The sequence below is a fragment of the Callithrix jacchus genome, chromosome 20 (assembly GCF_049354715.1).
Source record: "Callithrix jacchus isolate 240 chromosome 20, calJac240_pri, whole genome shotgun sequence".
In the NCBI taxonomy this organism is placed as follows: Eukaryota; Metazoa; Chordata; class Mammalia; order Primates; family Cebidae; genus Callithrix; species Callithrix jacchus.
In genome coordinates this window covers 31596584-31620064 of record NC_133521.1, presented here as the reverse complement: position 1 = coordinate 31620064, position 23481 = coordinate 31596584, and the positions used below count along the sequence as shown (strand labels likewise).

Here is a 23481-nt window from a genome sequence, read left to right as displayed (position 1 = left end):
GGCATTGTATCAAACATTTCACATGCTTATTTTATTTACTTTTTTTTTAAGACACAGTCTCACAATGTGGCCCAGTCTGGAGTGCAGTGGGGTGATCTCAGCTCACTGCAACCTCTGCCTCCTGGGTTCAAGCGATTCTCCTGCCTCAGCCTCCTGAGTAGCCTGGGATACAGGCACATGCCACCACACCCAGCTAATTTTTGTATTTTTAGTAGACATGGGGGTTCACCATGTTGGTCAGGCTAGTCTCAAACTCCTGATTTCGTGATCTGCCCAACTTGGCCTCCCAAAGTGCTGGCATTACAGGCATGAGCCACTGTATTTTGATTTTGAAACAGTTTGATTTTTAAACTGTGTATGAAGTCAGCTGGAGTCCCCTTTTTACAAATAGGAAATTACCTCGCGCAAGTTCACACCCAATAGTAAGTTGCAGAGACAGGATCCAAACCTGTGTCTATTTAACTCCAAAGCCCATGCTCTTAATCACTACACTATTACCTACATCATCTGATATATCCAAATACACGGGTAATCAATTGTGCTGCTGATCATAACTCAGTTACAGATGCTGCAGAAAAATATTACTTTTTATGTAAAAGACCATCCTATACAAAAAGAAGGTCAAGCCCAAAAGCCAGTAAAAACATGAATAACTTCCCAGTTCACAGCAACTCACTAATAGTAATCATCAAATCTAACATTTGTTGAGCACTTAGTATACATCAGGCATCAATCTAGGCTTTTAATCATCACAACCTTATAATGAGTTACTATTACTCTCTGCTTTTAACAGATTGAAATAAGGCAGAGAGAGGTTAAGTAATGCAGCTGAGGGGAAAACCAGGTGACACAAGTGTTTATTCTGATCCACAGTGCCCTAAATAGCATATATTTAGCCTGAACAATCTGGGAAATTAGACTACTATGCTACCACAATTGAAATAGCTGAAAGGTATGTACAAATTGTACTTTCAAAATAAAATAATCCAGGTTGTAATCTCAGTAATTTAGTTCTGCTACCAGAGCTGTTGCTACTAGGATAGTACCTTCACTAATAAAATACTTATAAAAAATGTAAAAGATTTTTTATTCTCCATTAAGAGAGATTGTAGGCCAGCACAGAGATACTTTGGGAGGCCAAGGCAGGAGGTTCAGTTGAGGCCAAGAGTTTGAAACTAATCTAGGCAACATAGTGAGACTGTACAAAAAAAAAATCTTTTTAATAAGCTAGTGGCATTCACCTGTAGTCCCAGCTACTCAGGAGGCTGAGACAGAAGAATCGCTTGGAACCCGGAAGCTGAAGGCTACAGTGAGTTATGATCTCACGACTGCACTCCAGCCTGGGCAACAAAGCAAGGCCCTTGTCTCTTTTTTCTTTCTTTGAGACAGAGTTTTGCTCTTGTTGCCCAGGCTGGAGTGCAATGGCACAATCTCAGCTCACTGCAATCTTCACATCCTGGGTTCAAGCAGTTCTCCTGTCAGCCTCCTGAGTAGCTGGGATTACAGGCACCTGCCACCATGCCCAGCTAATTTGTTTTTTTTGTTTTTTTTTTTTTTTAGTATAGACGGCATTTCACCATGTTGGCCAGGCTGGTCTTGAACTCCTGACCTCAGGTGATCTGCCTGCCTCACCTCCCAAAGTGCTGGGATTACAGACGCAAGCCACTGCGCCCAACCCCCTTGTCTCTTTAAAAGATAGAGAGAAAGAGAGAAAGAGGGGAATTGTAATTGAGGCCCAAAAATCTCATTCTTCTATAATTATCCAATGATATTTTTCTGTGATATTTTTCTCTTGTAGATGTCAACTACATGGTAGAAAGAAAGCTTAGTGCAATGTGCAAATTATATATTTTAGGAAACTACTGGAAAGTTCTTGATTTATTCTAGGCTAAGCAAATAGGCCTGTAGGTGGAAGTGAGCAATATGCACATGACTTGCTCTCCAGTAGAGCATTTGTTGAACTTCATTTTGGGGCATGAGAAAGATAACAAAAGGACTCAAGATAATACAACAGCTGTGATGGCACCACTACACTCCAGCCTGGGCAGCAGAGTGAAACCTCAGCTTAAAAACAACAACAAACAGAAATAGGCATGATGGCTTATGCCTTTAATTGCCACACTTTGGGAGTCTGAGGTGGGTGGATGGCTTGATCCCAGGAGTTTGAGACTAGCCTAAGAAACATGGCGAAACTCAATCTCTACAAAAAAGTACAAAAATTAGCTGTGCGTGGTGGCATGCATCTGTAGTCCCAGCTATTCAGGAGGCTGAGGTGGGAGGATCGCTTGAGCCAGGGAAGTAGAGGCTGCAGTGAGCCATGATCGTGCCACTGTACTCCAGCCTAGGTGACAGAATGAGATGCTATCTCGACTAAAAAAAAAAGGAAGAAACAGAAACAAATGAAAAAACTACAACGAACATAGCTTTGGATGGATGCAGCTGTAGACTCTTAACTCTCCCAAGGCATCTTAGCTACTTTTAGCATCTGTAAAATGGGCTTACAATGCTCACTTACTCGGTGCTAAGTCAAATGGGGATGGCTGAATTTTTAAGGGCCTCTAAAGGAACATTTCAATTGAGCATATTATTATTATTATTTGGCCTAATGTACTTTTCAGACCATAAAACGCTGTAGGAATCACAATGCCGCTAAATTGAATAGGTCTGGGGTAGGGCCTGAGATCCTGCATTTTTAACAGGCTTCAGGTGCTTTCTATGCTGCTGAGAGATTACGCTTGGAATACCAAGGGTCTAGATTAGAGGATGTGTATCTGCACCTATTTGTTCAGATGCAAAAATTTTAAAAAGTTTGACCTATCTGGGAGATGCTAATGTCTCATCATTCACCAAAATGACCACTATGTGTTAGTCACTGAAGATCAAGATTAAGGAAGGCAGGCACTGCCCTGACAACATGGAATTCCCAGTCTCACCAGGAAGCCAGACATTGAGCAGAAAGCTAAGCCCTCTGCCAAATGCTTGCGATGGTCTTTGGTCCCGAGGGTCCCTGGGGCGCATGCCCGAGCTCTGTCCCGTCCCCTCAGCTGATTGGCTCACAGGATTTCCAGGCCTCAGCCAGTGGAGCTCCGTCTTGGACAGGCCCAAGAGTGGCGGTTGATGGAGCGTAACCGCCATGCTGAGTCGCGGTGGCCGGGGCTGCAGGCAGTGTCCCATCACCCTGCCTGTGGGCGATGTGAGTATCTGCGAGGGTAAAAGCCAGACCCTTTCCCCCCAAATTTAGGTGTCTTCCTTGCCCCTACTCCTGGGGAGAGGAATCATAATACTATTTATCGAGGCTTCGGTCCAAGGTCTTAGCCTTGTGATCTAGAATCCTCCAACTGTACAGTGGGTACTTCCTGTGATTTCGGGGGAAACTAAGACTGCCTAGGCTCACGTGGGAGTAAATGCAGGACGCTGAATTCAAGTCCAGATGCTCTTACTCCCGAACAGTCTTCTCTTCACACCCACTTTGGAAACTAGGTTCCTTCTTAGCTGGAGTTCGTGTCTCCCTCTCCCCCTCCCCCCTCCCCCTCTCTTCCCTCCTCCCCCTCCTCCCTCTCCCTCTCCCTTTCCTCCCTCTCCCTCCCCCTCCCCCTCCCCCTCCCTCTCCCCCTCTCCCGGGTCTCCCTATTTGCCCAAGCTTGCATATTTATTTAATAGAAGAAAAAACACATGCTAAACGCATGTACAGGAAGGATAAACACCAAATTTAGGATAGCTGCTGTCTTTGTGGGATGAGTACACAGAGGTTGTCAATTAAACCTTAGTAATTTTATTTAAGCTTTGAGGTAGGAATCTAAGTATTTATTATATTATTCCCCTTCTTATTTTTCTGAAATACATTTTTAAAAGGGAAACATGGAGCCAAGCACAAATACACACATCTGGAGTCCCAGCTACTTGGTAAGCAGAGGCAGGAGTACCTCTTAAGCCCACAAGTTCAAGGATATGGTGTATGCTGTAATTGTGCCTGTGAATAGCCATTGAACTCAAGCCTGGGCAGCATTGCAAGACCCTGCCTCTAATTTTAAAAAAAGAAAAAAGTAAGGCTGGGCACGGTGGCTCATGCCTGTAATCCCAGCACTTTGGGAGGCCGAGGCAGGTGGATCACAAGGTCAAGAGATCGAGACCATCCTGGTCAACATGGTGAAACCCGTCTCTACTTAAAAAAATACAAAAAATTAGCTAGGCATGGTGGCGCATGCCTGTAATCCCAGCTACTCAGGAGGCTGAGGCAGGAGAATTGCCTGAACCCAGGAGGCGGAGGTTACGGTGAGCCAAGGTCGCGCCATTGCACTCCAGCCTGGGTAAGGAGAGCGAAACTCCATCTAAGAAAAAATAATAATAAATAAAATAAATAAATAAGTAACATGCATATGGAAAATAATTTCAGAGCATAAAGTGTACTCAATCCACCCTCACCCTTCTAGAGTGCCTTACCAGGGGCAGCCACATCAGTTTTGCCTGTATCTTATGCATTTTTTTTTTTTTTTGAGATGGCGTCTCTCTCTGTCACCCAGGGTGGTGGGCAGTGGTGTGATCTCGGATCACTGCAACCTCTGCCTCCTGGATTCAAGCAGTTCTCTGCCTCAGCCTTTTGAGTAGCTGAGATTACAGGTGTCTGCCATTACACCTGGCTAATTTTTGTATTTTTAGTAGAGATGGGGTTTCACCATCTTGGCCAGGCAGGTCTTGAACTCCTGACCTCGTGATCCACCCCCTCGGCCTCCCAAAGTGCTGAGATACAGGCTTGAGCCACCACACCCAGCCACAGTTTTTTCTTTAAAAAGAGAGGGGATGGTTTCACTATGTTGCCCAGGCTGGCTTTGAATTCCTGAGCTCAGGCGATCCTCCAGACCTCAGCTTCAGGAGACTGCAGACACAGGCTACTGCTCCTGTCTTCTTAGGTATTTTCTCTAGTGCATAGAAGCATATATGGGAGTTTGGGGACTTTTTGGGGTGGGCGTTCCTGTTTGCTTTGCACAAGTGAACCTACTATATATGGTCCTGCACCTTGGGTGATGTAATTTTTGACCTCATTAAAATGTTTTGCAAACTTCATTAACCTCTAGCCCTGTAAAACAATAAATATAATTTATCTGGCAAAATATCCCTAGGGTTGCTTCTGAATTGATGAGATGTAGGTCATGGCTACCCAGGTCATGTTTGCCTTTTTCTTTTTAGCACATCCTCATGTGTCAAAAACAAAAAACATGGCCAGGTGCGGTGGCTCACACCTATAATCCCAGCACTTTGGGAGGCCAAGGTGGGTGGATCTCTTGAGATCAGGAGTTTGAGACCAGCCTGGCCAACATGGTGAAACCCCAACTCTACTAAAAATACAAAATAGGCAGGTGTGGTGGCACACATCTCTAATCATAGCTACTTGGGAGGCTGAGGCAGGAGAATCCCTTGAACTCAGGAGGCGGAGATTGTAGTGAGCCAAAATTGTGCCACTGCTCTCCAGCCTGGGCAACAGAGTGAGACTGTCTCAAAAACAAGCAAAAAAAAGCCAAAAACCTCTTCTGCAGTTAACCCTGTGAGCACGCAGGAAAAAAGAATCAGAGCAAGTAGAGTGTTCTCTGGAACTGCTTTACCCTTTTTCACAACATTTTTACTCCTACACTACAGATAAAATTCCACAGATAATCCACCATAGCTTAATTTTTTTTTTGTATTTATTTATAGATGAAGTCTAGCTCATTCGCTTGGCTGGAGTGCAGTGGTGCAATCTCGGCTCACTGCAACCTCTGCCTCCCAGGTTCAAGAGATTCTCTTGCCTCAGCTTCCCAAGTAGCTGGGCCTACAGGTGTGCATGACCACACCCGGCAATTTTTTGTATTTTTAGTAAAGATGGCAGGTTTTTTTGTTTATTTATATTTTTATTTTCTTTTTTTTTTAAGATGGGATTTCACCATGTTAGTCAGGCTGGTCTTGAACTCCCGACCTCAGGTGATCCGTCCGCCTTGGCCTCCAAAGTGCTTGGATTACAGGCGTGAGCCACCATGCCCGGCCAAGATGGTGCTTTACCATGTTGGCTAGGTTGGTCTCGATCTCCTGACCTCATGATTTGCCCACCTCGGCCTCCTAAAGTGCCAGAATTACAGACATGAGCCACCGCGCCTGGTCTATTTATTTTATTTTTAAACAGAGTTTCATTCTTGTTGCCCAGGCTGGAGTGTAATGGTGCGATCTCATCTCACTGCAACCTCTGCCTCCAGAGTTCAAGTGATTATCCTGCCTCAGCTTCTCGAGTAGCTGGGATTACAGGTGTGCACTACCATGCCCTGCGAATTTCTATATTTTTAGTAGAGGTGGGGTTTTATCCTGCTGGCCAAGCTGGTCTCCGAATAGCTGGGATTACAGGTATGCGCCACCACACCTGGCTCATTTTTATATTTTAGTAGAGATGGGGCTTCACCATGTTGGCCAAGCCTGTCTCGAACTCCTGACCTCAGGTGATCCACCCGCCTCAGCCTCCCAAAGTGCTGTAATTACTGGTGTGAGCCACTGTGCCCAGGTTCATGGCTTGAAATTAACTTATTGTTGTGTAATATGGGCAAAATGAAAGAGGTTGGGATATATTTTTTTCAGATTGTAGGAAAATGTGTAGTTTCTAGGGAAGTAACGAGGGAAGAGAACCTTGTTTGATTCTAGTTAGGAGAAAGCAATTGTTTCACTTAATTCTTATTTTACGTCTACTAAAAGCCCAGGACATATTTTCCTATTTATTTGTTTGTTTATGAGGCAGATTCTCACTCTTGCCCAGGCTGGAGAGCAGTGGCACAAACACTGCTAAGTGCAGCCTCAGCCTCCTGGTCTCAAATGATCCTCCCACTTAAGCCTCCCAAGTAGCTGGAACTACAGGCATGCGCCACCACACCTGGCTAATTTTTAAATTTTTCTTGTGTAGGAAAAAACCCTTGCTATGTTGACCAGATTGTTTTTAAATTCCTGGACTCAAGCACTCCTCCCACCTCCACCTCCCAAAGAGCTGGGATTACACATATGAGCCACTGTGCCTGGCCAATCAATCCTGGCACTTTGAGAGGTGGAGGTGGGTGAACCCAAGAGTTCAAGACAAGCCTGGACAACATAGCAAGACTTGGTTCTATCTTAAAACAACAAAATGAGGCTGGATGCCGTGGCTCACATCTGTAATCCCAGCACTTTGGAAGGCCGAGGTGGGCATCCCACCCGTGTCCGGGACCATGGCCACTGACTCATGGGTCAGGAGATCGAGACCATCCTAGCCAACATGGTGAAACCCTGTCTCTACTAAAAATACAAAAATTATCTGGACGTGGTGGCACACACTTGTAATCCCATCTACTTGGGAGGGTGAGGCAGGAGAATTGCTTGAATCTGGGACATGGAGGTTGCAGTGAGCTGAGATTGAGCCACTGCACTACAGACTGGCAAAAGAGCAAGACTATGTCTGAAAAAAAAAACCCAAATAAACAAAAAAACCCACCCAAGTAATGAGATTACAGGTGTGAACAACCACACCTAGCTCTATTTAATAATTTTGCTATTTTAATTTAATCTTTTATTTTTTGGAGACAGGGTTTCGCTCTGTCATCCAGGCTAGAGTGCAGTGGTACTATCATGGCTCACTGCAGCCTTGACCTACTGGGCTCAAGTGATGCTTCCACCTCAGCCTCAAAAAGTTCTGGGATTGCATGCACGAGCCACCACGCCTGGCTGTTTTCTTCCTTTTTAACATGCTCCCGATTATACAACCCTTACATAGGAGAATTGCAGTTCCTCTTCTCAGGATACCAATTTATGAATGCAGGTGCAATTTTGTTACATGCATAAGACTGCATCATGGTCAACTCGGGTGAGCTGAGATTCTAACAGGCCAGCTAACTGGAAAAGTCATGCACTTACTCCTTAGACTGCTCTGCTTGGCCCTTTTCATCCCTGGCTCTTGTCGATTCTCCCAGGAGCTGTGTCTTTTCAGTTCCACAGCCCTCCTTGCTCTTTCTTGTCTCTGATGCTCCACTGGAACACTGCCCTGGCACCTTCCTTGAGTATTTTCAAAACTAAATTCCTGTAAGTGGTATTGCTACATTGTCAGTGGGACAGGCTTTTAACCAAATGGCTTGTTTGACAGGGCTGACTGCCAACACCTGGACATTTTAAATTATGTGAAAATCAGGGAAATAGCTCTCTGCTTGTTTTGCGTTTTGGTGACTAGTGGTAATGGTAATGGTTTTCTGTTTTGATATATTTAATCTGTAGTGCCTTCTCTGCCACTGTGTTGGGCGGGAATCTGATTTTGTTCTTTGGTTAGAGAGCCAAGTTGACCAGAGGTTAGGCATTTTAGGATAACTATCTCAGCTCAATAGGAAAGCCTGCCCTGCCCGCAGTTGAGGGGTATGAGTCTGAAGGTGACAGATCAACAGCGTAAAGTGGGAAAGGGGTGGCCAAACAGGAGCGGCCTCCGACGTCACTGTTGCGCGCCGCTTCCGGTCTGGAGCCTTGTAGTGGGGCTGGAGCAGAGCCTGCCGTGAACCCCTGAAACCTCTCATCAGCACACCGTGCCATCCCTCGAATCCGCCAGCCCGAGCGTCCCACCCGTGCCCGGGACCATGGCCACTGACTCATGGGCCCTGGCGGTGGACGAGCAGGAAGCGGCGGCTGAGTCGGTGAGTTGGCTTCAGCCTGAAAGGATCAAGGGACTAGTTCTGGCTGGGTATTTGATCCCTGGGGAAGGATGCTTCCTAGGTTGATTAGAGCCAGGATGGGGTGGTGGGAGGATAGGCTGGAGCCCGGACCCCGAGCTGACTTTGTTTCTGCAGCCGCCTCCACGTTACCTAAGTGCAGGTGAGTGCTCCATGTCGCTAAAGTGGTCAGCCGCCTGTCAGTCTTCCTGGAACCAGGAATGATCATAGTTTACACTCATCACCCTAGATTGTGTTTTGTTTGTTTGCTTTTAATTGAAATAAAACACGATCTTGCTAGGTTGCCCAGGCTGGTCTGGAACTCCTGGCCTCAAGCAATCTTCCTGCCTCGGCCTTTCAAAGCATGGGGATTACAGGCCGAGCCACTGCTCCAGGCTGCCCTGGTTTGTAATAGCCGTTTTAGGTGTCATTCTCCACCTCTGCATTCAGAGCTTCTTTGGCTCAGGGACCATGCCTTTGCTCATAGTTGTGTGCTTGCACAGTGATGAATGATGGACCCAGTAGGTCTGGCAGTCAGCAAATCCTTTTCTCAGCCGCTTCACTTTGTTCTTTTTTCTGGGCATGACACATGGTAAGCAAGATATATATTAAACACTACTGCATAGAATTAATTTCTCCCAAGGAAACATTTTAAATTTTAGTAGGCTTTGAACCTACTTCTGTTAGTGCTTATTTCTATGACTTCCTCAAGAGTAAGAACTTTGTCTTTTATTTTTTATAGCTGATTAAAAAGTAAGTTGTATATACACATCGTTTAAAGGTCAACTGATTTTAAAAACAATGGTTCCTGCCATTATTTTTCCTCCCCAGAGGCAACTCCTTATTTTTGGAGACAGGGTCACACTCTGTTGCCTAGGCTGGGGTGCATTGGAGTGATCTTGGCTCACTGCAATCTCTGCCTCCTGGGCTCAAGCCATCTTCCCACCTCAGCCTCCTGTGTAACTGGGACTGCAGGCATGTACCACTATGCCTAATTTTTGTATTTTCTTTTTTTTTTTTTTTTTTTGGTAGAGATGGGGGCTTGCCATGTTGCCCAGGCTGGGCTTGACCTCCTGGGTGCAAGTGATCCATGTACCTCAGGCTCCCAAAGTACTGGAATTCCAGGTGTAAGCCACCATGCCTGGTCTTTTTTTTTTTCTCTCTTCGTATGTATTGTTTGAGAGAGCATCTCGCTTTGTCACCCAGGCTGGAATGTATTAGCACAATTTTTTGCTAACTAAAACCTTGGCCTCCCAGGCTCAAGTGATCCTCCCACTTCAGCATCCTGAGTAGCCAGGACTACAAGGATGTGCCACCATGTGCAGATAACTTTTTAATTTTTTGTGAAGATGAGGTCTCACTATATTACCCAGGTTGGTCTCGACCTCCTGGGCTCAAGCCAAGCTCTGACCTCAGCCTCCTAGTGTTGGGATTACATGCATGAGCCATGTCGCCTGGACTTTTACTTTTCTATAGTATTTATTTTACTCGGAATTTTTTTTTTCAGAGTCTCACTCTGTAGCCCAGGCTGTGGTACAGTGGTGTGATCTCGTCTCACTGCAACCTCCACTTCCCAGGTCCCGGTTCAAGCAATTCTCCTGCCTCAGCCTCACAAGTAGCTGGGATTACAGACAGCTGCCACCATGCCCAATTAATTTTTGTATTTTTAGTAGAGACAGGGTTTTGCCATGTTGGCTAGGCTGGTCTCAAAATCCTGACCTCATGATCCACCTGCCTTAGCCTCCCAAAGTGCTGGGATTACAGGCATGAGCCACCATGCCAGGCTACTTGGAATTCTTAATTGCCTTATGTTTTTGCTTTTTTTTTTTTTTTTCTTAGTTATCAATTCAACCCCAAACTCTCTTCCAGTTGTCTAAGTTTGAACTCAGGATGCTTAGACTCATCAAATATTCTATCAATTCTATTTCTCCCAGGCCTTTTAGGTCTGCTTCAAATTGGACTAGTTACTCTTGTCTTTAGAGCACAGTTCATACTGAAGGATAGAGGGGAACAGAGCAAATTTCCCTTCAACCTCATTTTGCAGATTCCTTCTTCCTTTCTCTTGTCTTTTGATTCTCTTGGATCCCTTCCTTTCTGTACCCCCACTCTTCATCTCTCTTGATTTATTACTTATTTTAGTGCAGCCATCTGTCAGCTTTCTGGCGGTGTATGGGAAGTAAATTACCTGAAGAATATTGCATGTCTTAAAAAAATCTTATTTTGCCCTGTAATTTGGATAATAGTTTAGCTGGGTATAGAGTTGTAGGTTGAAAATTATTTTCTTGCCTAATTTTAAAAGTATTGTTCCATTGCCTTCTAGATTTCTGTATTTGTTGTTGCAATGTTTGAGACCATCCTGATTCTTGATATGACTTGTTTTCCCCTTTCTAAGTTTGGAGAATCTTCTGTTTGTCTTACATATTCAGAAAATTCATGGTGATGTGTCTTGGTATGGGTGTATTTTCATCCATATTACTGACCTCTGGGTGTGAGTACTTTCAATCTGAAAAACTCTTATTCTTAAGTTATGAGAACTTTCCTTGAGTAATTTCATTGTCGATTTCTTTTCTTTTGTTTTTTCTTAATTCCCTCTTTTCTAGAGCTCTCTCTCTCTCTCTCTCTTTTTTTTAAGACGGGATCTCGCTGGGCACAGTGGCTCAAGCTTGTAATCCCAGCACTTTGGGAGGCCGAGGCAGGTGGATCACAAGGTCAAGAGATCAAGACCATCCTGGTCAACAAGGTAAAACCCCGTCTCTACTAAAAATACAAAAAATTAACTGGGCATGGTGGCGCATGCCTGTAATCCCAGCTACTCAGGAGGCTGAGGCAAGAGAATTGCCTGAACCCAGGAGGCGGAGGTTGTGGTGAGCTGAGATCACCCCATTGCACTCCAGCCTGGGTAACAAGAGCGAAACTCTGTCTCAAAAAAAAAAAAAAAAAAAAAGACAGGATCTCTCTGTGTTGCCCAGTCTGGAGTGCAGTAGCTATTCACAGGCACAATCATAGTGTACTACAACCTTGAACTCCTGGGCTCAAGGGATCCTCCTGCTTCAGCCTCCCTAGTAGCTGGGACTCCTGGTGCATACCACTACATGGCTTTTCCCAGAACTCTTTTTTTTTTTTTTTTTTTTTTAATTTTTTATTGGATTTTAGGTTTTGGGGTACATGAGCAGAGCATGCAAGACAGTTGCGTAGGTACACACATGGCAGTGTGCTTTGCTTTCCTTCTCCCCTTCACCCGCATTTGGCATTTCTCCCCAGGCTATCCCTCCCCACCTCCCCCTCCCGCTGGCCCTCCCCTTTTCCCCCCAATAGACCCCAGTGTTTAGTACTCCCCTTTCTTCCCAGAACTCTTATTAGATGAATGTTGGATCTGTTGGATTGGCCCTTTAATTTTTTTTGTGTGGGGGGAGGGATGAAGTTTCACTCTTGTCCTCCAGGCTGGAGTGCAAAGGCTTGATCTTGGCTCACTGCAAACTCTGCCTCTTGAGTTCAAGTGATTCTCCTGCTTCAGCCTCCCGAGTAGCTGGGATTACAGGCATGAGCCACCATGCCCGGCTAATTTTTGTATTTTCAGTAGAAACGGGGTTTAACCATGTTGGCCAGGCTGGTCTCAAACTCCTGACCTCAAGTGATTGACCCGCCTTGGCCTCCCAAAGTGCTAGAATTACAGGCATGAGGCACTGTGCCCAGCCAGCCCTTTAATTTTTAAAAAGTCAGGCTTATGGAGGTATAATTTAGATAGAGTAAAATTAAACTTTGTTAGTTAACAGTTGCATATATTTTGACAAAAGCATACAGTGCTGTAACCACCACCACAGTTAACACATAAATCATCTCTACAAAGAACTACAACTTCTTATAGTTCGCTCCCACTTTTCACCCTTCTCTGGCAACTGCTGATATGTTTTCTGTCATTATAGTTTTGCCTTTTCCAAGATGTCATAAAATGGAATCATATCATATGTAACCTTTTGAAAAGTCTGGCTGCTTCCACTTAGTAGTATGGATTTGGAATTCAACCAAATTGCATGTATCATAGTCTTTTGCTTTTTACTGCTGAGTAGAATTCCATTGTGGATACACACAGTTTGCTTATTCTTCTGTTGATGGCCTCTTGGGTATTTTTTGGTCTGAGACAATTATGAAGAAAGCTACTCTATAAATTAAGGTACAGATTTTTGTATGGACATATGTTTGCATTTCTCTTGGGTACAGTCAGTACTGAAGAGTAGGATTTACTGGGTTATGTGGTGTGTAACTTTATAAATTATATGCAAAACTGTTTTCCAGAGTATACCATTTTGCATTCCCAATAGCCGTGGATGAGAGCTTCAACTGCCCCACATGCTTCCCTGCACAGTATTGTCAGTTTCCTTCATTCTAATAGGTACATGATGGTGCCTCATCGTGGTTTTAACTTACATATCTCCCTAATGACTAATGATGTTGAAAATCTTTTCATGTGCTTATTTGCCATCTATGTAACTTCGTTGAAGTGGTTTTTCAAATCTTTTGCCCATTTTTAAAGTAGGATTGTAAAATAAAAAAATAAAGTAGGATTGTTTTTGTTTTTAGTTGGGAAGGTTCTCTATATATTCTGGATAGAAGTTCTTTTTTTTTTTTTTTTTTATTTTTGAGACAGGGTCTTGCTCTGTAACCGAGGCTAGAGTGCAGTGGCGCGATCTTGGCTCACTGAAACCTCCACCTCCTGGGCTCAAGGGATCCTCCCACCCAGCCACCAGAGAACTGAGACCACAGGCATGCACCACCTCTGGCTAATGTTTGTATTTTTTGTAAAGAAAGGGTTTTGTCATGTTGCCCAAGCTGGTCTTGAAATCCTGGGTTCAAGCAATCCTCCCACCTTGGCCTCCCAGAGTGCCGGGATGGATAACAGGCATGATAAATCCTTTATCAGATATGTTTTGCATATATTCTTCCAAACTACAACTTGTCTTTTTTCAACAGCACTTTTCAAATAATAGACATTTTCAATTTTGATTAACTTGTCAATTTTTAAATGATTAGTTCTTTCCGTGTTCCAAGATATACACCTTATCCAAGGCCACAAAGATTTTCTCCTGTGTTCTCTGGACGTCTTATAGTTTTAAATTTTACATTTATGTCTGTGATCCATTTTGAGTTAAATTATTTTGTAATAGGAGGTGTGGATGGAAGTTCATTTTTTTCACAGAGATGTCTTAATTGTTCCAGCACTATTTGTTGAAAAGTCCTTTAGTTTTCTTTTTCTTCTATTTTTCATCTTTGTCTCTTTTTTTCCTTTTCTTTTTTTCTGTATTTCCTGGGAGATTTTCTTATCTACTGTCTAGTGTATTTCATTTTCACTTCTACTATCATATTTTTAATTTCAGGAACTTTTTTCTTCTTCCTTTTTTACAGACAATACCCTGTATACCATTTGGAGGATATTTTTCTTCTTCTCTCTGCCCAGTTTCTGTTTCATGTGCAGCGTGTTTTATCTATATATTTCCCTGTCTACTTTTTCATGATGACTATTTATCAGATGTCTATAATCCTTGCTTGGCCATTCATATTTAAAAGTGGGTGACTACAAAGATAAGTGGAAGCTCTAAACCCATCAGTGGGACTTGTCTATTCTGACCTTAACTGTGTATCTTTAGTGGCCCATATCAGTGTCCTGAGAACTTTCTTCCCAATTCTGGCCAGATTTTGCAGAGAGGAATCCTCTAATCTCCTGCCTAGATGGTGGAGGTCTGACTCAGTGTTCTGGAATCTAGGGTAGAGGAAAGGGTGAGGGAAGTCTCAGCACTCAGAACACCTACTTCCACTTAATGCTCCTGTTTTCATTATGTCATCCCCTCCCTTAACTACGGTCCTTATCCATTTGAGCATTTCTCAGGCCTAACCTGGCAGGCATTGTTTAATGAATAAAGGAACTGTGTAGTTTGTTATTCTGTTACATGGCTCTGTTACAAAGAAACTTTTGACCATTCGCTCTCAATATGTACATGTCTGTTTAGCAATTGCATACTTTACTGTTTTATTATTTACTAAATATATTATGTACGTTATAAAGCAAATACAAAATAAAGGCTGAGATAAAAATGAAATAACACTTTCCTGTGCTTCCTTGTGCTGGCTTCATATTTTTATTAGCCAATATCTCAAGGCACAGTATATACACTTAGAAAAAATTACATCATTAGTCAGCATAGAGATAAATCTGTATTTCAAGTAGTTCCGAGAGAATTTTAATTTAAAAAATTTTTTTTAATTTTTTAGTTCTGAGAGTTTTAACTAACTTCTTGTTAGGTCAGTTTTCTTTTTTTTAATTATTGTCGTGGTTGTTGTTGTTATTTTTGAGATAGGATCTAACTTTGTCACCCAGGCTGGAGTACAGTGGTATGTTCGTGTCTCACTGCACCCTCGACCTCCCAGGCTCATGCCCCCCTACCTCAGCCCTGAAAGTAGCTGGAATTATAGCTGTGCACCACCACACCTGGCAAATTTTTGCAGAAATAGGATTTCACCATGTTGCTCAGGCCAGTCTTGATTTCCTGAGCTCAAGTGATCCACCTGCCTCGGCCTCCCAAAGTGCTGGGATTACAGGCATGAGCCATGGGCCTGGCCATTCATGTCAGGTTAAATTGTCATTGTTTTAACCTATTTTTTTTTTTTTTGAGACGGAGTTTCGCTCTTGTTACCCAGGCTGGAGTGCAATGGCGCGATCTTGGCTCACCGCAACCTCCGCCTCCTGGGTTCAGGCAATTCTCCTACCTCAGCCTCCTGAGTAGCCGGGATTACAGGCACACACCGCCATGCCCAGCTAATTTTTTGTATTTTTAGTAGAGACGGGGTTTCACCACGTTGACCGGAATGGTCTTGATCTCTTGACCTCGTGATCCACCCGCCTCAGCCTCCCAAAGTGCTGGGATTACAGGCTTGAGCCACCGCGCCCGGCCCTGTTTTTACCTATTAATATGCCTAAGAGGGTTTCTTAGTAGTTAGCTTTGTCATTTTCTTTTTGGCTTGAGTTTGCATCATAGAACTATCTTTCAGATAGAACAGAAACTCATAATAATCCAGTGATAATAAAAACTCAGGTGTAAAATGATTAACTCCTGCTGTTTTTAGCAGGCCCAAACCAGCCATTTTATTAACCTTACAACAACAAATCCTGCATTTTATGAAACAGAATTTTGGAACCCTATTATTGGGACATAACAGTGAAATTAAAGGGTACAGTTCACTGACTTTTTGTCTATTCAGAGGTGTGTAGCTTATATCACAGTCAATTTTAGAACATTTTCATCACCCCAAAAGCAAACTCTGTACAAACTAGCAATCACTCCCTGTTTCCCTCCAAACTCTACAGCTCTAGGCAACCACTAATTTACTTTCTGTCTCTTTAGATTTGCCTCTTTTAAACATTTCATATCAATGGAATCATGGTATGTGATCCTTTGTGACTGGCTTATTTTACTTAGTATAATGAACTAAGATTCATTAGTTGTACTTTATTATTGCTAAATAATATTCCATTGTATAAATATACCAGATTTTATTTATCCATTCATCAACTTCTGGACATTTGGATTACTTCTACTTTTTAGCTACTATTAATAATGTTGCTTTTGATCAATTAATGTACAAGTTTTTGTGTGGATGTATAGTTTCAATACTTGGGTATATATCTAGAAGTGGAACTGCTAGATTATATAGTAGCTCTGTGTTTAACTTGTGAGGGATGGCCGGGATGTTTTCCAAAGAAGCTGCATCATTAATCTTTAAGATTAGTATTTTCTTTGAGGTTACATATTTAATATTGTCTATGAATGGCACTTTTTTTTAGTTTTTGGAGACAGAGTCTCACAGTCCTATTCTGGAGTGCAGTGGCACCATCTAGGCTTACTGCAACCTCCACCTCCCACGTTCAAGTGATTCTCATGCCTCAGCCTCCTAAGTAGGTAGGACTACAAGCACATGCCACCATGCCCAGCTAATTTTTGTATTTCAGTGGAGACAGGGTTTCATCATGTTGCCCACACTGGTCTCAAACATGTGAGCTCAGGCAATCCACCCACCTTGGCCTCCCAAAGTACTAGGATTACAGGCGTGAGCCACCACACCTGGTTGTATGTATTTATATGTGTGTGTATGTGTATATATGCATGTGTGTGTACACATATATACACATATATATATACATATATACACAGACACATATAAAAATATATATATTATATACATTTTTTTGAGATGTAGTTTTGCTCTTGTTGCTCAGGCTGGAGTACAATGGCATGATCTCAAATCATCCACAACCTCTGCCTCCCAGGTTCAAGTGATTCTCCTGCCTCAGCCTTCTGAGTAGCTGGGATTACAGGCATACACCACCATTCCTGGCTAATTTTGTAGTTTTAGTAGAGATGGGAGTTCTCCATGTTGGTCAGGCTAGTCTCTAACTCCCAACCTCAGATGATCTGCCCACCTCAGCCTCCCAAATTGCTGGGATTACAGGCGTAAGCCACCGTGTGTGTGTGTGTTGTTGTTGTTGTTTTAATAGAGATGGGGTCTCACTCTGTCACCGGGCTGGAATGCAGTGGCAAGATCATAATACACTGTAACCTGGAACTCCTGTGCTCAAGCAGTCTTCCCACCTCAGCCTTCCTGGTAGCTGGGACTACAGGCCCATGCCACCATGCCCAGCTAATATTTTTTACTTATTTTATTTTAAAATGTATTTAAATTTATTATTTATTTATTTTACTTATTTACTTTTTTTTTACACAGAGTCTCACTCTTTTGCCCAGGCTGGAGTGCAATGTCACAATCTTGGTTTACTGCAACCTCTGCCTTCTGGGTTTTAGTGATTCTCCTGCCTCAGCCTCCCAAGTAGCTGGGATTACAGGCGCCACTATGCCTGGCTAATTTTTTTGCACTTTTAAAGTAGAGGACAGGGTTTCACCATGTTGGCCAGGCTGGTCTCGAACTCCTGACCTCAGGTGATCCACCCACCTCGGCCTCCCAAGGTGCTGGGATTACAGGCATGAGCCACCATGCCTGGCCTATTTATTTTTTAGGGATGGGGGTCTTGCTTTTTTGCCCAGGCTGGTCTTGAACTCCTTGAGTTCAAGGGATCCTCCCTACTCAGTCTCCAAAAATGCTGGGATTAAAGGCACAAGCCATCATGCCCTGCCAATATTTTTATTTTTAATCTTTGTAGAGGTGGAGTCTCACTATATTGCCCAGACTCATCTCAAACTCCTGGCCTCAAGTGATCCTCCCACTTCAGTTTAGCCCTCTTTTTCAATTTAGAGGCCAAAGACTGATGAGTAGGACTTTCTAAATCTCCTACCTCACAATTTTGCCTAAGATGATCCCTATTCAGGATGGTTCATTTACCATTAAATGTTTCTTCTTCTTTTTTTTTTTTTTTTGAGACGGAGTTTCGCTCTTGTTGCCCAGGCTGGAGTGCAATGGCATGATCTCAGCTCACTGCAACTTCCACCTCCCAAGTTTAAGCAATTCTCTGCCTCAGCCTCCCAAGTTAGCTGGGATTATAGGCATGTGCCACTACACCTGGCTAATTTTTTGTATTTTTAGTAGAGATGAGATTTCTCCATGTTGGTCAGGCTAGTCTCAAACTCCCAATCTCAGGTGATCCGCCTGCCTCAACCTCCCAAAGTGCTGGGATTACAGACGTGAGCCACCACGCCCAGCCTCTTCTTTCTTATATTTCAAGAATCCGTTCTCAAGTAGCTTTTGAATAAAATGAAGTGTAACTGAATAGTTCTCAATTATTTTGACATCTTAAAAACTAAAATATTAAAGGCACTGAAAATTCTGGCTATTATAAAAGTAGGGCTTTGGGCAATTTGGTAATGGTGGTGGTTTTTGTCTATTTGTCTGTCTTGCCTTTTCATTAGCTTTCTTGATTTCAAAATCATTTCCAATCAAGTTGCAAGAAAAATTGTTTTTTTCTTTTGGTTCAAATAAATAGAGCAAAGAAAGGTATCTGAACTAACTCTTTCAACGTAAGTTTCAGCACTCAGTTCCCTGACACCAAGGTGGGTAATGCAAACTTTAGTGCTGCTTTTGTGTTGTAGGCTTTGAGATCCTTACAGCCAAGTAAAGGCTGTGAGTAGCTTCAAGATTCTACAGGAACCTCTTCAGAATTCTGATACATTGTAATCAAAAGGACATCTATTTTATTTACAGTGTTGCTACCACCTTTTCCTATACATTTCATTTTTACTCTGTTAACTTTGAGTTGAACAGTGTATCAACAACAGAAATGTTAGCCCAGTGTGGTGGCAGATACCAGTAGTCCCATCTGCTTGGAAGGCTGAGGCAGGAGGATCCTTGATCCTGCGGAGTTGATACTTCAATGAGCCATGATAATGCCAGTACACTCCAGCCTGGGCAACAAAGTGAGACTCAGTCTCAAAAAAATATTAAGTAAAAATAATTTTTTAAAATGATCCTTTCATTGTTTTATGTTCTTTTATTGTTGAATATTAAAAATACTTTATGGGCCAGATGTGGTGGCTCACGCCTGTAATCCTAGCAGTTTGGGAGGCCAAGCCTGGTGGATCACCTGAGGTCAGAAGTTCAAGACCAGCCTGGCCAACATGGTGAAACCCTGTCTTTACTAAGAAGCCAAAAAAATTAGCCAGGCATGGTGGCGGGTACCCTGTAATCCCAGCTACTGAGAGGCTGAGGCAAGAGAATCACTTTGAACGCAGGAGGTGGAGGTTGCATTGAGCTGATATTGTGCCACTGCACTCCAGCCTGGGCAACTGAGCCTCCATCTAAAAATAAAATAAAAATAAAATTAGCCAGGCGTGATGGTGCATGCCTGTAATCCCAGCTACTTGGGAGGCTGTAGCAGGAGAATCACTTAAACCTAGGAGGCAGAGGTTGCAGTGAGCTGAGACCCCACCATTACACTCTAGGCTGGGCAACAAGAGCAAAACTCCGTCTCAAAAAAAAAAAAAAAAAGAAAACCTTTATGGTAATGGTTATTTCTAACTAATTTATACCTCATTAACTCATTTAAATTTCAGGTCTCTGTCATTTATTTTAGATAGTAATTATTACCATAGGAATGAGTACTGTTAACTTTACTCCTGTATATTTTTTTGTTTTTTGTTTTTTTGACACAGGGTCTTGTCATCCAGGCTGGAGTGCAGTGGCATCTTCATGCTCACTTCATCCTTGACTTCCCAGGCTCCAGAAATTTTCCCACTTCAGCCTCCCAAGTAGCTGGGGCTACAGATGTATATGCCACCTCGACTGGCTAGTTTTTGTATTTGTGTAGAGATGGGGTTTTGCCATGTTGCCCAGGCTGGTCTCAAACTCCTGAGCTCAAGCAGTCCACCCTCCTCAGCTCCCAAAGTGCTGAGATTAGCGGCATGAACCACAGTGCCCAGCCTCTCTTTGTCTTTATAACAGCCCTGAGTACTAGACCAGGTTAATTGGCAGGATGTGAGGAGCCCTTTATTTATTTATTTTGAGGTGGAGTTTCGCTCTTGTTGCCCAGGCTGGAGTGCAGTGGCACAATCTTGGCTCACTGCAACCTGCACTTCTCAAGTTCAAGCGATTCTCCTGCCTCAGCCTCCCAAGAAGCTAGAATTGCTGGCATGTGCCATCACCCCCAGCTAATTTTTGTATTTTTAGTAGAGATGGTGTTTTGCCATGTCAGTCAGGCTGGTCTCGAACTCCTGTCCTCAAGTGATCCACCTGTCTCAGCCTTCCAAATTGCTGGGATTACAGGTGTGAGCCACCGCTCCCAGTTGTTTGTTGTTTTTTTTTTTATTTTTTACTTTTTTTTTAAGTTCTGGGGTAGATGTGCAGGACGTGCAGGTTTGTTACACAGGTAAACATGTGCCATGGTGGTTTGCTGCACCTATCAAACCATCACCTAGGTATTAAGCCCAGCATGCTATCCCCAGCTACCCTCTCCCATTGTGTGTTCTTTATCCTTCAGAATTAGTAAATGATTTTTACTGCTTTATAATGATTTCTTTTTTTTTTTTAATTGGCCTTCTCCAGTTGAATGATTTCCTTTTCGTTACTTTCCTTTTTTCTAATCTCTCTACTGTGCTCCCTTTCTGCTTCCTCTCTCCCAATACCAAAGCAAAAAGACAGCAGAAACTTCCGATCCATTTCCATGAAGAGAAATGGGGCTTCTCCATTCCCAACAAACCACCCATTAAAACGTTTTTTTGTTTTCCCCTCTCTACTGTCTTTCCCTTTCCCCTGGTCTTGGACTTAGAAGGACAACAGAAATGCAGCCTGATGCGGTGGTTCACTTTTCTAACCCAGCACTTTGAGAGGCTGAGGCTGGAGGATCACTTGAGCCCAGGAGCTCAACACCAGCCTGAGCAACACAGTAAGATTCTTACTCTACAATAAATAAAAGATTAGCTGGGCAGGCAAAGTGCAGTGGCTCATGCCTGTAATCCCAGCACTTTGGGAGGCTGCGGTGGGCAAATCACGAGGTCAAGATATGGAGACCATCCTGGCCAACATGGTGAAACTCTGTCTCTACTAAAAATATACAAGTTACCTGGGCATGGTGGCATGTGCCTGTAATCTCACCTACTCCCGAGATTGAGACAGGAGAATCACTTGAACCTGTGAAGCAGAGATTGCAGTGAACCGAGATCATATCACTGGCAACAGAGCAAGACTCTGTCCCAAAAAAAAAGAAAAAAAAATTAGCCAGGCATGGTGGTGAGCTCCTGTAGTCCTGGCTACTTGGGAGGCTGAGGTGGGAGAACTGCCTGAGCCTCAGGAGGCTGAAGCTTCAGTGAGCCATGATCATGCCCCTGCACCACTCTAACCTGGGCAACAGAGCGAGACCCTGTCTGCAGAAAAAAAAGAAAGAACTGTTAGGTTGTGATTTTCTTTCTTTTCTTTTTTTTTTTTTTTAACTAGATGATGTCTTAGCCTTTGCTTGATATTTTGTGATTAGGTTAGCTTTAGCTTGAAGGGTTACTTACTCACGCCAGAGTTTCCATCTAATCCCTATTCTGGGATCCAAGACTTCTGAATGCTTTCTGACCTTTAAAAAAAAATTTTTTTTTTTAAATAAAAATTTACGACCAGAGCACTTAGTTTGCTCTGTGCTACATCCAAAAACTAAAAATAGTCTACTACTCTGGGCATATTTCCTGTAGGGTAGCCCTGCTCCTCAAGGAGCAGTAAAAAATGAACCCCTGTCAGGAAGGTATTTGCATTCTTTTTTTTTTTTTTTTTTGAGACAGAGTTTCGCTGTTGTTACCCAGACTGGAGTGCAATGGCATGATCTCGGCTCACCGCAACCTCCGCCTTCTGGGTTCAAGCAATTCTCCTGCCTCACTCTCCTGAGTAGCTGGGATTACAGGCATGTGCCACCGTGCCCAGCTAATTTTTGTATTTTTAGTAGAGACGGGGTTTCACCTCATTGACCAGGATGGTCTCGATCTCTTGACCTCGTGATCCACCCGCCTCGGTCTCCCAAAGTGCTGGGACTATAGGCATGAGCCACCCGGCCAGGTATTTGCATTCTAATAGGGGAGATAAGACCTGCTAGGATATCCCTAATGTACAGTATTCTATCAAAGTCTTAATAATTCATTCTTTGAAATGTCTCTTTGCTCTCTCTCTTCCTTTCTATTCTCACTTCACCCCAGTGGGTATTTTGATTACACAGTGTGGCACAATGCACCAGGCCATTCCCAACTACATCAGACACCAGGAAAAGGTGACTTGAATATGACTCTGCACATCAGCACGCTGTGGTCTTATGTCTTGAAAGTTGCAGCATGACTGATGCCTACCCACACATGCTTTTCTTCTTTTTCTTTTTCTTTTTGAGACAAGAGTCTCACTCTGCCAGGCTGGAGTGCAGTGGCTCAATCTCGACTCACTGCAACCTCTGCTTCCTGGGTTCAAGCAATTCTCCCCTCAGCTTTCCGAGTAGCTGGGACTATAGACAAGTGCCATAACACCCAGCTAATTTTAGTATTTTTAGTAGAAGCAGGGTTTCACCATGATGGCCAGGATGGTCTCAATCTCTTGACCTGCTTATCTGCCTGCCTCGGCCTCCCAAAGTGCAGGGATTACAAGCATTAGCCACCACACCTGGCCTCACAGATGCTTTTTGTTGCAGTCCTCCTTTCCCAGTTCTCCAAATTATGACTGCATTTTCAAAATCTCTCTAAATTTCCTTGTTTGAAATATGATTTGGAATGGAGCAATTTCTACACACACACCCCAAAGAAATACAAGAGAATGACAACTCTAATAATGTGCTACAGAGAGTTTATAATCAGGGCATTAAACAAACTCACAAATTATAATTCTCTCCCAGAGTTGTAAGTAGAAGGTACAGATTTGGAGCATTTTTTTCCACTGATGTATTTATGAGAAATGTTGTTTATTCTCATCAGACAATTAGTAAACAGAACAACCTAATGAATTGGTCCTAATGAATATACCTTGAGAACGGCTGTTTTATTCCCAGCTTGATTAGGAAGGCTCTGTTGATACCAAATCTTTTAAGTGGTTTTCCTGACACTTTCCCCCTCCCCCATATTCTCCATTTAGTTGAGCAACTTGCATCTTAAGGAAGAGAAAATCAAACCAGATGCCAATGGTAAGTAACTAACAGCTAGTTTGAAAACAAATGTGATTTCTTTCAGTATTTCTGTTTTGGCACAACAGCTGTCTGGAAAAAAAACTGTATTCGTACTAGGCAGGGCATTGGCAGATACTGGTAACCATTTGATTTGTGAATCAACAAACTGGATTATATGACCACAGTGTTTTAATTTTTTTTTTA

At 43.1% G+C, this 23481-nt stretch overlaps 1 protein-coding gene across 24 annotated transcripts in view; it reads left to right on the top strand.

Annotated features, from left to right (window-relative positions):
* Positions 1 to 3077: 3077 nt before the first annotated feature.
* Positions 3078 to 23481, top strand: part of LOC103789493 (ATP-dependent RNA helicase DDX19B) — a 37471-nt gene continuing 17067 nt past the window's right edge. For 5 of the 24 annotated variants that reach the window (XR_013530169.1, XR_013530168.1, XM_054248702.2 and 2 more), the window contains exons 1-3: positions 3078 to 3193; positions 11302 to 11409; positions 23247 to 23295. Coding sequence is in view for 14 of the 24 variants with exons in the window: in XM_054248702.2 (XP_054104677.1) it covers positions 3134 to 3193; positions 11302 to 11409; positions 23247 to 23295 (217 nt within the window). In the remaining 10 variants the exon portion in view is untranslated. Of the gene's footprint in view, positions 3194 to 3852; positions 3904 to 8489; positions 8655 to 11301; positions 11410 to 20928; positions 21046 to 23246; positions 23296 to 23481 lie in introns of those variants that run through there. The other 19 variants (XM_078357732.1, XM_078357729.1, XM_054248703.2 and 16 more) reach the window with 9 other exon arrangements.